The 15,309-nt window shown below is 34.9% G+C and overlaps 1 protein-coding gene across 1 annotated transcript; it reads right to left on the bottom strand.

The window, feature by feature from the left end:
* Positions 1–3,707: 3,707 nt before the first annotated feature.
* LOC136200826 (uncharacterized) lies at positions 3,708–15,237 on the bottom strand. Its single transcript, XM_065991302.1, has 11 exons — positions 15,103–15,237; positions 13,943–14,241; positions 13,778–13,861; positions 13,081–13,214; positions 12,818–12,915; positions 11,517–11,605; positions 11,312–11,426; positions 10,428–10,579; positions 10,276–10,346; positions 9,074–9,188; positions 3,708–4,055 (listed from the first exon to the last, which is right to left on the bottom strand). Exons 2-11 carry the CDS (start codon positions 14,180–14,182, stop codon positions 3,912–3,914), a joined length of 1,242 nt encoding a protein of 413 aa, XP_065847374.1. The 5' UTR covers positions 14,183–14,241; positions 15,103–15,237; the 3' UTR covers positions 3,708–3,911.
* Between the last annotated feature and the right edge of the window lie 72 nt (positions 15,238–15,309).

Raw genomic sequence — 15,309 nt, 5'->3', positions numbered from 1 at the left:
AAGTCCATCAGAGGGGGAGACTACAGATGCAGGCCCAAACCCTAGATCAGGTATTTGTTTGGGGCTCCGGAGAGCCTAGAGGCGGTCCCAGAAGGACCCCTTTTATCCAAAGAATTCAAACCATGAAGGTTCTTTTTGGTATACTCATTTATCACAAGTTATCTTATTGTTTTATAATATTCAATAAACTTGTTATTTTCTATAAAATTTAACTTCGGAGTAATTCTGGACGGATGGACTGAGTAGTTGATTTTGAAAACGTGAGGGACTATAAAGTATTTCTAAAAATATAAAAGCTAACTAGTATAATCAAGATTGTAAAAAACGCTAATTAGGTAGACAATGCCCTCAAATCGAATTTGATTTTTTAATCAACAAATTATTATATACATTCAATTAAAATATGTATCATACTATCTAAAAATAAGAATATAAAATTATTTAATATCAAAAAATATGTATATTTATATCATATATTTTTAAGGCTTAATACAGTAAAACCTCTATAAATTAATAATGTTAGGACCATGGAATTTTATTAATTTATAGAGATATTAATTAATCGATAAATTAATAATTATTAATTTATAGAGTGATTTTAAATTTTTTTAAAAATAAATTTTAAATTACTAATTGTTTCAATATCAATTTGCTTCAAGCATTGCTAAATTCGTATAGGGGATGAATCTGTCACAACAAATTTAAAGGAAGCAATCATTGAAGAAGATATTCATGAACTTGAGGAAATGATTGGTTAGCTTGGTTACCGCAATCAAATGAATGTTAATCAAATACATATTGGATTATCCAGGTGAAAACAATGAATGCTCACAAGTCCAAAGTTTAGAAGAAATTGTGTCGAGCGTTATGCAAAATTCAATTGAGTATGAAACTGAGGATGATTCGATACCTTTGAGACCAGTCATAAGAAAGGAAGCAATTATAGCATCATCCACTCTTTACAATTTTTTGTTACAATTTGATAAGGATACACCGTAACTTTTGAATGCACTGAGAATAGTTAGAGATGAAATTCAACTAGATTTAAATTTTAAGAAAAAACAAAATACTATAGATTCATATTTTTGCTAAATTATCCTAAGTATGTGTATCTATATATATTTCGCATATGTATTTGAGAAATTATCAATTTATAGATGTAATAATACAATGTATTTATAAAGAGTTGTTCCAGAAAATTATTATCTTATTAATTTATTAAAATTGATCATTTTTTGAACTGACCCAAGTCGGGACCAGAAGAAATTATTATTTTAAAGAGTTTATTAATTTATCGAGTATTAATTTATAGAGGTTTTACTGTACATCATTTGCCCTCTGAACTTGTGCAAAAAACTTGATTGGTCCCCTGAACTTTCAAAGTGTCGTAATAGCCCCTTCAACTTTCATAAAATGTTCGGTTAGTCTTCTGAGCTTGTGTAAAATGTAATCAATTAATCGCTCGGTTGCAAAAAAAATAAGTTAAATACGAAAGATGTATCCCACGCATCTTAGAATCTTATTACATAATTCAAAAATAGATTAAAAATGAAATTATTACTTGCTCAACTATATAACTTGCCTTCTCTAATATTAGAACCATATACCATGATCTTGGTCGTTTTATATTTTAGACTCGTGCAATACATTTTTCGTATCTAACTTACTTTTTTACAATCGAATGATCAATTGATTACCTTTTGCGCAATTTCAAGGGACCAACTGACCATTTTATGCAAGTTAAATGAGCTATCAGGATGCTTTGAAAGATCAGGGGGCCAATCAAGTATTTTAGACAAGTTCAAGAGGCAAATGATATATTAAGCCTATTTTAAAAAAGTACAAACATCAATATTTCAACAACAATATCATTAAAACAACTCAAATAAATGAAATAAAATATGTGTAAGTAATATAATTCACCAAAAACTATGAATCAATGTTCTTAAAGTCTTAAACCATATAATGAAAACAAGCAAAGAACGCAATTAAACCAAAATATTTGAAAATAATAAACACAATTCATGAAGTTAAAGAGGCAAATGATATATTAAGCCTATTTTTAAAAAAGTACAAATATCAATATTTCAACAACAATATCATTAAAACAACTCAAATAAATAAAATAAGGGAAAAGTACAAAAATAAACCTTGTGGTTACACCTATTTTCGATAGGCACCCTTGTGGTTTGAAAGTTTGCAAAATGGTACCTTGAGGTTCATTCCGTTAGCAAACACATGCTAAATTGACTAATGGTGTTAAAAGTCAAAAGAAAAGAGTTAATTTAGTCCTTATATTTATTTATTTTATAAATTAATCTCCCTTATTATTTAATTATCACAAAAAATTTCCAAAATAAAAAATAAAAATCAAATATATCATCTTCTCCATCTCTCTTTAATTTCTTTTTTCTCTCTCTTCTTCTTGTTGATTTCTCTATTTAAAATCAATTGAATTTCCATGTCTTTCTAAATCTAATCTTTAATTAATTAGTTTACTGCATCTTACAATTTCTTGGATGCAGCATTAACGCCATACGGTTATGGCTGGAGACCCATGAAGAACCTGATTTTTCTATACCTCTTTAGCCTTAAGAGGATCCATTCTTTTCAGTTTCTTAGAGAAGAAGAAGTTGAATTGCTTGTCAATTCAATCTCCGCGACTGAAACTCCTGATCTTACTGAGAAGTTGTTTTCTCTTATCGCGAATATCACAGATAGGATGTCTTTCGGGGACTAACTTGGATAGAGACAAATTTCATCAAGTGGTTCACGAAACTCACGCTGTGGCAGGAAGCTTTTCCATGGCTGAATTATTCCCATTTGCAGGATGGATCATAGAGCGGATAACCGGTAATCATGCTGAGACCATAAGAGTGTTTCATGAATTAGACAATTTCTTTGAACATGCAATAAATTATCACCTTAAACCTGGAAGGAAAAAGGAGCACGATGACATAATCAATGTTCTAATAGGAGTAAAGGAAGAGCAAGCTCAACATGGAACTGCTGACTTCACTAAGAATAACATTAAAGCAGTCCTCATAGTATGCTAATAACTAACTTTCCATTTATGATCACATTTTTCATTCTGAAATGACTTTTAATTTACTTCATTCATTCTGCAAATATTTTAGACTACTCTAAATTTTAATTGCTGTTTTAGTTTTTCAGAAATTGTAAGAGTTAATTTGGTCATAAATTTAGAGTAGTAAACTAAAGATTTGATTTAGAAAGAGAGGGAACTAATTCAATTGATTTTAGAGAGAGAAGAGAGAGAAAGAAAGAAAAGAAATAAAAGAGAGATGGAGAAGATGATATATTTGATTTTTATTTTTTATTTTGGGGTTTGTTTGTAATCATTAGATAATAAAAGAGATTAATTTATAAAATAAATAAATATAAGGACTAAATTAACTCTTTTTCCTTTAACTTTTAGCACCGTTAGTCAATTTGGCATGTGTTTGCTAACGGAATGAATCTCACGGTATCATTTTGCAAACTTTTAAACCACAAGGGTACCGATCGAAAACAGGTGTAACCACAAGGTTTATTTTTGTACTTTTCCCATAAAATAAAATATCTGTAAGTAATATAATTCACCAAAAACTATGAATCAATGTTCTTAAAGTCTTAAACCATATAATAAAAACAAGCAAAGAACGCAATTAAATCAAAATATTTGAAAATAATAAACACAATTCATGAATAACCATACGACAACGTTCAAAAATGAATTATAATAAAGAAAGAAAATTGATAATAGAAAACATTTTTATTCATCGTTGCTTAAGTGGCACACGTTCAGACAACCTAAGCGGTTAAAAATCATCTAGAAGCTAAAAAAACGTTCAGAGAGATTAATCGGAAAAAATTGGGACGAATTTTCGATTTCGAGCTCCTAACCGGGCCTAGAGTTGAACCCAGGCATATTCTTCCATGTAGCTAACGCTAGCCTCACAAGAGGCTACACAAGTGTACACAACAATAGTTCCCCAATCAAGAGACTCCGCTTCATTCTTTACACCAAAGTAGTATAGCAACTGAGGCAATACCTGATACCAGCACAACAATGAAATGAACTTATCTCGTTAATCTCCGGAACTTATCTTGTTAGTTTTCTGAACTTATTTAAATTAACTTATCTTATTAGTCTTCTGAACTTATTTAAATTAACTTATCTCGTTAGTCTTCTGAACTTATTTAAGTGTATTGATCCTCAAAACTTACTTAAAGTAACTTATGGACTTACTTAAAAGTGACTTAGACCTCATGAACTTATTTAAAACGGCCTATTGACCTCCCAAATTTGCCTTCAACTTACTCAAAAATTGCTTCTTACTTTACCGGGTAACACTAAGGTGTTAATTAAGTCACCTTAAGCAAGTTCAAGAGACTAATCAGTTTTTTTGAGCGAGTCCCTAATGTATTCAACATTTCTTTATATAAAAAATGTTCTCCATTGAATTGAATTCAATTCTAGTAAGAGAATTGATTTTTTTCTTGCATATAATTTGTCCCAAACAAAGGGGTGAAGTGAAGTTTTAGTTTTTGGAAAGGCCTAATACACAAATTACTCCTGAACTTGTCCAAATGTAACAACTTACTCCTCAAGCTTGTCCTATTGTAAAAATAACCCCTCAAACTTGTCCAATTGTAAAACAGAACCCCAAATTGTTGACATAGACTGCAATTGAAGAAACACGTGAAATACAAAAGCTGCAACGCTCGTGGAATGTGATAATCAGATCTTTGGACCAAAAAAATCAGTATTTAAGTAACCATATCCCCAATTCTTCAACTTATTCTTCAACCTAATGGTAAATCAGAAATCCTCCATTCTTCTTCTTTTTGTTATTCCTATTCGTTTTTAGTGATTTCTTGATTCAAAGTTTTGGGATATTATGGAGGTGAAAAGGTGTTTGTGGAGAAATAGCTCCATTGAAGATTTCATGGCGTGATACGAATCCGGGGAAACGTTTTTACGGTTGCTTTTGAACAAGTGCACGGGGTTATTTGTGTATTAGGCCTTTTAGAAATTACGAGGCACTAAGATTCTCTTTACAACAACAACAACAACAACAAAGCCTTAGTCCCGAAATGATTCGGGGTCGGCTAACATGAACCATCATATAAAACCGTGAAAATCAAGTCGTGTCAGCGACACAGATTCGCTCCCTCCACTCCGTCCTATCCACTACCATATTTTCCTCAATTCCCAATAAACTCATATCACTCTCGATCACCCTCCTCCAAGTTTGCTTAGGTCTTCCCCTACCCCTCACCACTACATCCCTTTGCCACTCTTCGGTTCTCCTAACCGGCGCATCAAGCGCTCTACGTCTCACATGGCCAAACCACCTTAGTCGGTTTTCTCTCATTTTATTCTCAATAGATGTGACCCCTACTTTTGTCCTAATTATTTCATTACGCACCCGGTCCTTTCTCGTGTGACCACACATCCATCTCAACATACGCATCTCCGCCACCGACATCTTATGGATGTGGCAGTGTTTCACTGCCCAACACTCCGTACCATATAACAATGCTGGTCTAATTGCCGTCCGGTAGAATTTTCCCTTCAATCTATTAGGCATGCCGGGATCACAAAGGAAACCCGTAGCACTCTTCCACTTCGACCAACCAGCTTTAATCCTATGAGCAACATCTCCATCTACTTCTCCATCCGTTTGGATAATAGATCCTAAATACCGGAAGCAATCCGAGGCCTGAACAACTCTCCCATCTAGGATGATTGTCCCTGCCTCCCTACTCCTACGGCCGCTAAACTTACACTCCAAATATTCTGTCTTACTTCGACTCAACTTAAAGCCTCTAGATTCTAGAGTTTGCCTCCATAGTTCCAACTTCATCTCCACTCCTTCTTTCGTCTCCTCAACCAACACAATATTATCTGCAAACAGCATGCACCATGGTATACCATCTTGAAGTGAACTTGTTAGTTCATCCATAACGATGGCAAAAAGAAATGGGCTTAGTGCGGAACCTTGATGCACTCCAATCGTAATAGGAAACTCTTCAGTCTTCCCAACACTAGTACGTACACTCGTGCATACTCCCTCATACATGTCCTTTATGATGTCAATATATTTCAGCGAAATGCCTTTCCTTATCAAGGCCCACCAAAGTACTTCCCTTGGTACCTTATCATATGCTTTCTCCAAGTCAATGAAAACCATATGCAAGTCTTTCTTCTTATTTCGATAGTGCTCCATTAATTGTCTCATTAGATGGATGGCTTCCATAGTTGATCTTCCCGGCATAAAGCCAAACTGGTTTTCCGAGATCTTCACCGTCCTCCTTAGCCTTTGTTCAATCACTCGCTCCCAAAGTTTCATAGTGTGACTCATTAATTTGATTCCCCGATAGTTGGCACAATCTTGGACATCGCCTTTGTTCTTATACAAAGGGATTAAGGTACTTTTCCTCCATTCTGATGGCATCTTATTGTTTCTCCAAATTTTGTTGAAGAACGTCGTCAACCATTCGAATCCTCTTTCTCCCAAACATCTCCAAATCTCAATAGGGATGCCATCAGGTCCTACTGCTTTCTTCAACTTCATCTTACTTAATGCCATTTTGACTTCACCCTTTTGAATTCTCCGCAGGCATTCATGATTTATCATATCGTGATGGATACTTATATCTCCAACATCTTGTTGGCGATCTCCATTAAATAAGTCATCAAAATAGGACCTCCATCGTTCCTTGATATCCTTATCTCCAACTAGGACTTTCTGGTCCACATCCTTCACACATTTAACTTTTCCGAGATCTCACGTCTTCCTATCTCTCATCCGAGCAATTCTATATATGTCTCTTTCCCCTTCTTTCGTATCCAATCTTGTATACAGATCCCGATTCACCTTTGCTCTAGCATCTCGTATGACCTTCTTTACTTCCCTTTTAGCCTCTTTGTATTTTTCGTAGTTCTCGTCACTCCTACATTTTCCCAATAGTTTATAGGATTCTCTCTTACTCTTTACTGCTTGTCGTACTTCTTCTGTCCACCAAGATGTGTCCTTACCCGGTGGCATGCTACCTTTAGATTCCCCTAGAACTTCCTTCGCTACTTCCCTTATACTATGCTCCATCTTATTCCATATCGAATCTATATCTGAATCCATATTGCAAGTCCAAATATCTTTTTTGGTCATCTCATCCACAAATTTTTGTTGATTCTCCCCTTGCAATTTCCACCACTTAATCTTAGTCTCTACTTGAGGTGTTTGTTTTCTTATACATTTCCTACTTCGAAAATCTAGCACCACTACTCTATGTTGGGTTGTCGTACTCTCACCAGGGATCACCTTACAATCAATATAACTCTTTCTCCAAGCACTCCTTACTAAGAAGAAGTCAATTTGGCTCGCATTACCGCCACTCCGATAAGTCACTAAGTGGGATGTTCTCTTCATAAACCATGTGTTCATGATACTCAAGTCATAGGCTGATGCGAATTCCAAAATATCATTTCCTGCTTCATTCTTATCTCCAAAACCATACCCTCCATGAACACTCTCAAACCCATCTCGCCTAGAACCCACGTGTCCATTGAGATCACCCCCTAGTACCATTTTTTCATCCCTAGGAACCTGTTGCACCACTTCCTCTAAGTCATCCCAAAATGCTTGTCTTATAGACACATCTAATCCTATTTGTGGCGCATATGCACTAATGACATTCACAACCTCATCCCCTATCACTAGCTTAACACTCATAATTCTATCGCTCTTCCTAGACACCGCTACTACCTCATCAATATACTCCCTATCAATAAGAATACCTACTCCATTTCTACCCTTATCCTTTCCTGAGTACCAAAGCTTATAACCCCAAGGAGCTATCTCTCTAGCCTTAGCTCCAACCCACTTGGTTTCTTGTAGGCATAATATATTTATTCTCCTCCTCTTCATAACATCTACAATTTCAGCTAATCTTCCTGTCAAAGAACCTATGTTCCATGTCCCAAAGCGTAACCTACTACCCTTACCCCTACCCCTACCATTACCGTGGACTAGCTTATTTACCCGCAACCCTTGCATATTTGACACCACCCCCGGGTCCTGGGGTGGCGCGCCGCTTCGGGGCGACGACCTAGCAACCCTTGCACATTTATCACTACACCCGGGTCTAGGAAGTGCAGCGCGTCGCTGAGTAGGGAACGCCCCAACGGTATTTATATTATGGTTCATGTCATAAGATGTGACTAAGTTTTACGCTGGCCGCCACAAACCTACCGCAACCCTCCTCCTTTGTCCGGGCTTGGGACCGGCTGCAATTTGTCCTATTTGCAAACACAAGCATGTAGTTTTAAAATTTTCAAATAGAAATCTGTGGTTTTAAAGTTTGCAAATAGAAGTCCGTAGTTTTAAAATTTTCAAATAGAAATCTGTAGTTTTAAAATTTTCAAATAGAAATCTGTGGTTTTAAAATTTTCAAATAGAAATCTGTGGTTTTAAAGTCCGTGGTATGTTCTGTTAAGGAAACACAATATTTTAAATTGCACCATTAATTTTGATGATATGTACAATTGACAACCAAGGGTATTTTTGTCTTATAAAAAAATTACATTTATATATCAACAAAAAAGCACCCCCAAAACACAGCCCCCCAAATCAAAGCCATAAATCATATGGTGGATATTTCATGTTTTTTTTATACTAAATTGACAGTTTATGAACTAATGTGACGCTTAAGTTCATTATACACATTCAATTTGGCAGACTGTGTTTTGTCAATAGGTAAATGTAATTTTTTAAAAGACAAAAGTACCCTTGGTTGTCATCAAACTTAACGGCTTTGTTAAAAAAACATACCACATATCTCTATTTTAAACCACATATCTCTATTTTAAACCACATATCTCTATTTTAAACTTATTTTAAACCACAAGCTTGTGTTTGCAAATAGGACAAACTACAGACATTATTTTGCACATTTCCCTTTTCTTTATTGTGGGAAAAGAAAAATATATAGCAGCTCTAGTAAGACTTTTCTTAATATAGATTGAATTATACAAAAGAAATGGAAGCTATATATTATATCATACCTGAAATTCGTAAGTCATAGGACCTCCACAGTAACTGCAATTAGGAATATCAGTCTTCGGCAACTGGCCACTTGTCGAGGGCCATATGGGTTTTGCATTATCACTCCTACAATATCTGTTATTTAAAAAAAAAACAGTTAACATTTTAAATTGAGAGGGCAAATAAGAAACAATGAAAGAATAAAAATCTTGCTGTTCTTCAATTAAGCCTGACAATTAAAAAATTTAAAATCTCAAAGAACAGAAGATGGATTAATGGAGTCACTTCAATATTTTCACATACAATACAATCATATCGGTATGAAGCTTCTCATAATTTTTAGAATATGAAAACTTGGCCTGAATTCAAATTCCATTGACTTATAATCTAGAGAACATTAACTACCAAATGCCTTAGATTTACCACAAACAATATCTATTATGTTGTTAGGGTAAATGACACCATGGCCCCTCAACTTGTCCCTTACTTTTCTTATGGCCCCTGAACTTCAAAATCGGATATAAAAAAACACTGAACTTCAACTTCAACTTTTTTGTTTTTTGGTGAAAACTATCATCTTAAACTTTTAATTCAATTAGTTCCATGACATGGTATCAGAACCTCTTTGACCAAGTGACTAAGGGTTCAATTACTAGTAACCTCATTTGTCGATTTACTTTCAACACATGGTAAGATGACCCTGTGTTGTTCACGCTTCAAGCCCAGTTGACATTCGCATGCGGAGGCGTGTCAGCTTGTCAGATATTAATATGAATTAGGCCTTTAACTATCAGCTTACCATATCATGGAACTGTTTGAACTAAAAGCTCAAGCCGATAGTTAAAGGTCCACTTCATATTAATATCTGACAGTTACCATAGAGTAAGTGGCCACTTAGACAGAGCTCTGAAAATGGTGATTTGGAAAATCCAAAATGGTAGTTTCCTAAGAAATGTCGTTCTAAACAACTTTCGTTCTTGAATATTTGTATTTTGAGTCCATCAACCTTCAGGAGACTTTTATATTAGTAAAGGAAAAAGTTCAGAGACTTTATGTGTTGAGGGCCATGTGTATAACTTTTACCCCACAAATAACATGTATTATGTTGTTACTAGAAGCACAATATATATATATAAAAAGAAGAAGAAGGTACATCTAGATAGTTGTAAAATATTTAGTGCTGAAAATATATATGCTCTTCAAGTTATATTTAAATTATCACCTCAAAACTTGATCAGGGGCTTTGGCTATGCGGCTCTGGAAAGAGGTCCAACATTTCTTGTCACCATCTCCCTATTCACCAAATATAAATAAAAAAAGTTATGAAAGAACATCGGCTCCAAATTCCTGTTATAAAAATGCAACAATTGATACCTCAAAACTGTCCATCAATTTCATGGTATCATCCACTCTATTCTTTGACACCAGTGAGCAATCATGACCGCCATTATCAGCGATTTCATCGTCAAATTCACTTTCATCCTCATTTATTACCTCAAACTCCGGCCATAGGGTTTTGCTAGCAACTGTTTAAGATGCAAAATAAAGGGTTCATTATGGACAATATACAAGAAATTTTAGCAGAACTTCACTTAACCTCATGCAAACAACTCATGATTCTAGATTTTTGCAGCCATAGAATGTAATTTTCCTAACTTCGTAATACAAGGTTCATGTGCTAGCATATCAAATGAACTAATATTCTAGTAGTACATAGGATCATCATGACCAGAGCTCAATCTTCAATCATTAGTCATCTATGTTGCACGGAAACAGACACAGGGAATTGTAATTTCTAAAAAACATAGGAAACGGAAACGTGGGGGAAACATGTAAATAATAAAAATATAGAGCATATTTATCAATATTTAAAAATATAATAATATACAATTTTGTTCAATAATACTAATATGTAGACCACCCACCCGATTTTTTTATTCCACCCACCCAATTATGTGTGATCTGTGGCATCATGCATATCTTGCAAATTACTTAAAATCCAACATTTAATTGAGAAGTTAGATTTTAAATAAGTCGAAATAGGCAGAGGAAACCGTTTAAAAACTGAGAGACACGTTTCATATTATGGGTAATTACAGAAACGTGCCCGAAACGTTTCATATCAGTTTCCGGGAGTTTCCGTTTCCCAGATCTGCCGGAAACAGTGGAACGCATGTCATGATGAGTTTCCATGCATCATAGTTAATCATACATTACTTGACAATCAGAGATAAATGCATATTGTGTAATATACTAACATTTAATTACACCCCCCAAGTTGGCTTCCTGATCACTAGAGTTAGAATCAGGTGAGCCAGAAGCAGTAATTTGTTGTTGACAATCAGTTCTATGACCTGAGCGCCAGTGCATGACCTGCAAAATATGTAGTTCAATTCAGGAGAGGTAATTTTTGGCATCGATACACAAATATCTTAAACAATAGAATTTGAGATAACTTATTACTTGGTGTTTCTGTGAGCAGTACTGTGCTTTTTTGCAATCGCTACAAACTTTATCTCCTTTCCAGGTACCACACCATTTACAAACCACAACTAAAACAAGAGTGAAGGTCAGACCAAACAGAATATATGAAGCAACTAACATGGAAGAAGTTATATAAAGGTCAGACCAAACAGTGAAACTTTTGAAATAGCAAGGCAACAGGGAAAAACCCGAAAATGCTGGAAAGAACTAGCTATAAACTCTAGTTCCTAAACTTTCACTAGTTACATTCGTCAACATGAACTCTAAAAGTTATGTGAAGCCTGAGCTGAAATTTGATCAATGAATAAAGACCATTTTGACGACATAACTTAAGTGAGGTATTGATGAGATCTTGGATAGCTGAATCCAAGCATCACAATAAAACAAGTGAAACAAACAAGAAAATAAAGATTAAGTAGTTTGATGTTCCTAATCAGGACTTGACATACTTTACTACCTAGGACTTATCATTTAGGAAAAGTTAAGGGCAGTGTTTAGTAGTGGAAAAAAATGGCAGGCCATTTCCCTGAAAATAATTCCAAAGACTAGAAATGGAATAATGTTTAATTGCAAAATATTTTTAATGGACAACTTCAAAATTAATTTTCCCGTCTTTCTTAAAATGCCGCCAAGCTGTCCTTCATATAAGGGGCAAGTATAGTTCATGGCACTTCACAGTATCAAAAATCTGCACAGCAAACAGCATCAAAACCCTCAAGTTTTCTTCTCTTATTTTCATTCCCTAGAGCAACCCATATAAGTGGTCAATTTTACTTCTGCTGCTAATTTAACTCTCAATTAATTCTCCAATCTAAATTTTCCACGTTTATGTGCAACAATAGCTAAAAGCTATCTTTGATATGAATGAAAAGAAAACACTACTATCAAACCTAATAAATTCAATTCTGATTAAGCTTCTAAGTTTATCATGAGCAAAATTAAGCTATCAAACATCAGAGTTCATGAAACATCTTAGGCTAAGAACCCCATACCCCTAACTAGATAAAATTTGCATCAGGTACTTCAAAGTCCAAATATGTAACGATCGGAACCTAAATCCAATGTTATTTATCAAGCAAATCCCAAGACCACTTTGTTCATCTTAAAAATGAATATAATGTTCGACATTTGCTGAAAATGTACCCATCATAAAATGGCTTTCTACATAATTACTCCCCATGAGCATGAAATCAAATTTCATAGGAGTCAAGCATTTTGGGACAGCAATCTATTCATATCTTAACATACAATATGGACTACTTGGTGAATAGACATTTTACCTCCGGATGTACAAGGTTTATCAGTTCCATCATTCCTTGGCGGCTCACTAGGGTAAAAAGGATTAGAGCGAGGCAACTGGCAACGGAAAACCTTCACACTTCACAAAGTATTACATAATCAGAAAAGCATGTGCATGAAGAGCAAAAATGAAATTCATATACTTTGAGGAGGTCAAATAAATGGATATTTTCCCTTAAATGCAGGGGAACGCGGGTATGAGCCATACGTGAATTAAAGTCAACAACAATTGTGCAGGAATTACCTTCGAGATGGCATCTGCGGCTTCCGTTTCCATTGTTCATGTTGATCTCGAAGAAGACATGGCATCGAAGGACACAGAAAAAGGAATAGTGTTCGATGGAATGCTGATTCCGTTTCTGATATTGGGGCGTAGACCTGGGGATTGGAAGTGGAAGATTAATTATCATCAAATATATCTTTCTCCCTGTTTTCATCTCATGCTGAGCAAAAGGTTGTAGAAAAAAGGTAGCAGGACTAAGTAGTAAGTATGTGCATCTAGATATAGTATCTGTTAGAGTATAAGTCAATGTAATTGTTAGAGTTTAAGTCAATGTAATTAATGAATAACATGCCTAAGGCTGCTGAAAGGCTGTTGGGGCATGCTTAGGCTGCTAGTAGGGTCAGTATGTCTCCTTGACTGTAGGAGTAATATCAGGAGCTACTACTTTTATATATATCTGTGTATTGTTCCCAAGTAAAATATATCAATGTAGTCTCTTAATCTACATGGTATCCGATGGATTTCTCTCTATTTCCATGGTCTATAACAGTATCTATGTGAAACTAAATTCAAGAGGGATATTGAGAATAAAAATCATTCAACCAAAGTAGCTAAATCACAAAATAACGTCCATGTCAGGTGAGAATAACCAAAATATGATTAAGAATGTACCCTAACAGAGAAACTAAAGCACATTTCATCGGACAAAATGAAGTACCTGAAGCATAAATTGCAAAGGTTCTCCACATATATCGCAAACACAAGACCTGCCAGATGGTAAATTAATTGGATCCAACCAAGCCTGCAAGATCACCAAAAAAGCTTCAATATTGTGAACAATAACCAAAAGTTTTCTATAAAACAAATGACTTCAACATATTACCGGTACACCACCAGCCTTGCTAGGAAATAGATGTCCAAGAAGAGACCAAGATTTTTTTGGCTTTTCCACAAAGCCCAGTGTCACGGGTTCTTGTTCATTCTCATCTTCATCATCATCTTCTTCAACAAACATTTCTTGTTCATCTTCAGCATCCTCATTATCATCATCGACAGAGGAAATATGCAATCCCTTCAAACTTTCTATAGAATCGCCCTCTTTGCTATAATCCAACTTCTGCATTTTGACAGCACAAGTATAATTTCAAGCAGCTCTTAATAAGCTTTCCTCTCCTTTGGAACCTGTATTATTAGTATTGTTTAATATTAATTAAATCTTGGAGTTCGTGTGCAACAACAAACCAGTGGCAGAACCAGGAACCCGGATGAGCCGGGGGGGAAAAAATTCATAACGTCAATAAGAAAAAGATTATATCCAAAAGTATAGAACTAATCAAGAATTTGTCCATTCTTGTAGTAACAAAGCCAACAACAAGCAAATTCAACAATCATACCCAAAAATCATTCATCAAAGTACCAGATTCAACTCAATATATTGTATTTGCAGAAACTGACTGGTAATTATGTTAAATACTCCAATAAATAGAATTGACTATTAATTCCTTGGATTAATGTAAATCTCAGTATGGTAACAAATTCCAAAGCAAACCGACTGGAATTAGCATTGACATTACGTTTCTATTAATCTTGGCTACCTTCTCAAAGTAGAGAAGAAGCATAGAAAGAAAACAGACAAAACCTACTGCAGAAACAGATCACTGGCATGGCATTGCAATTTGCAATTGTTCAAACGTACTGAAGACAACAGCTAAAATATGAGCATGATCTAATCTAAGTATACACAAACTATGTATTATCTATTAGATTTACAGTGGCTTATGCTTATAATGCCCTTTTCAGATAAATTAAAGCAATTAAAACCCAAGCAACTTCATCTTCGTCAACCACTTGAATTCAACAGCCAATTATAGCTTCCACCGACCATTTGCTATTTTCCACTCTCCACTGTTCAACTTTTATTCATTTAAGCCTTTAATTGAGTCTTAAAATCAAGTAATAAATGAGCTATGGAGGTGATTATCTATTAGATTTAGAGTAGATTAGTTAAACTCACATCAAAGTCTTCGTTCAAGTGAAACTAACCTTAGGCTGCTGACGGCAACCGGAGATAGGGCGACAGTGGAGGCGGCAAGCGGCGTGAGAGAGGAATAGGAGAAATTGCCTAGTAAAACGGCGTGGTGTGGAGAGAAATTGCTATCTCCCCAAAATAGTTTTTTTTTTTTCAATATTATTTGAATATAAGGAGGTCGTTTAATTATAATAAAACGACGTCGTTCTTTATAAACCCTA

The sequence above is a fragment of the Euphorbia lathyris genome, chromosome 7 (genome assembly GCF_963576675.1).
Source record: "Euphorbia lathyris chromosome 7, ddEupLath1.1, whole genome shotgun sequence".
NCBI lineage: Eukaryota > Viridiplantae > Streptophyta > Magnoliopsida > Malpighiales > Euphorbiaceae > Euphorbia > Euphorbia lathyris.
This window is presented reverse-complemented; position numbering and strand designations above follow the sequence as displayed.

Bases quoted from the DNA above. Each gene is read 5' to 3' on its own strand.
- LOC136200826 (XM_065991302.1), bottom strand. From the start codon at position 14,182: ATGCAGAAGTTGGATTATAGCAAAGAGGGCGATTCTATAGAAAGTTTG. The intron at 11,606-12,817 runs GTAAAATGTCTA...CTCTTGTTTTAG, and splicing joins TAAACCTTGTACATCCGGAG to TTGTGGTTTGTAAATGGTGT. The intron at 4,056-9,073 runs GTATGATATAAT...TGCTGGTATCAG, and splicing joins CTATGACTTACGAATTTCAG to GTATTGCCTCAGTTGCTATA.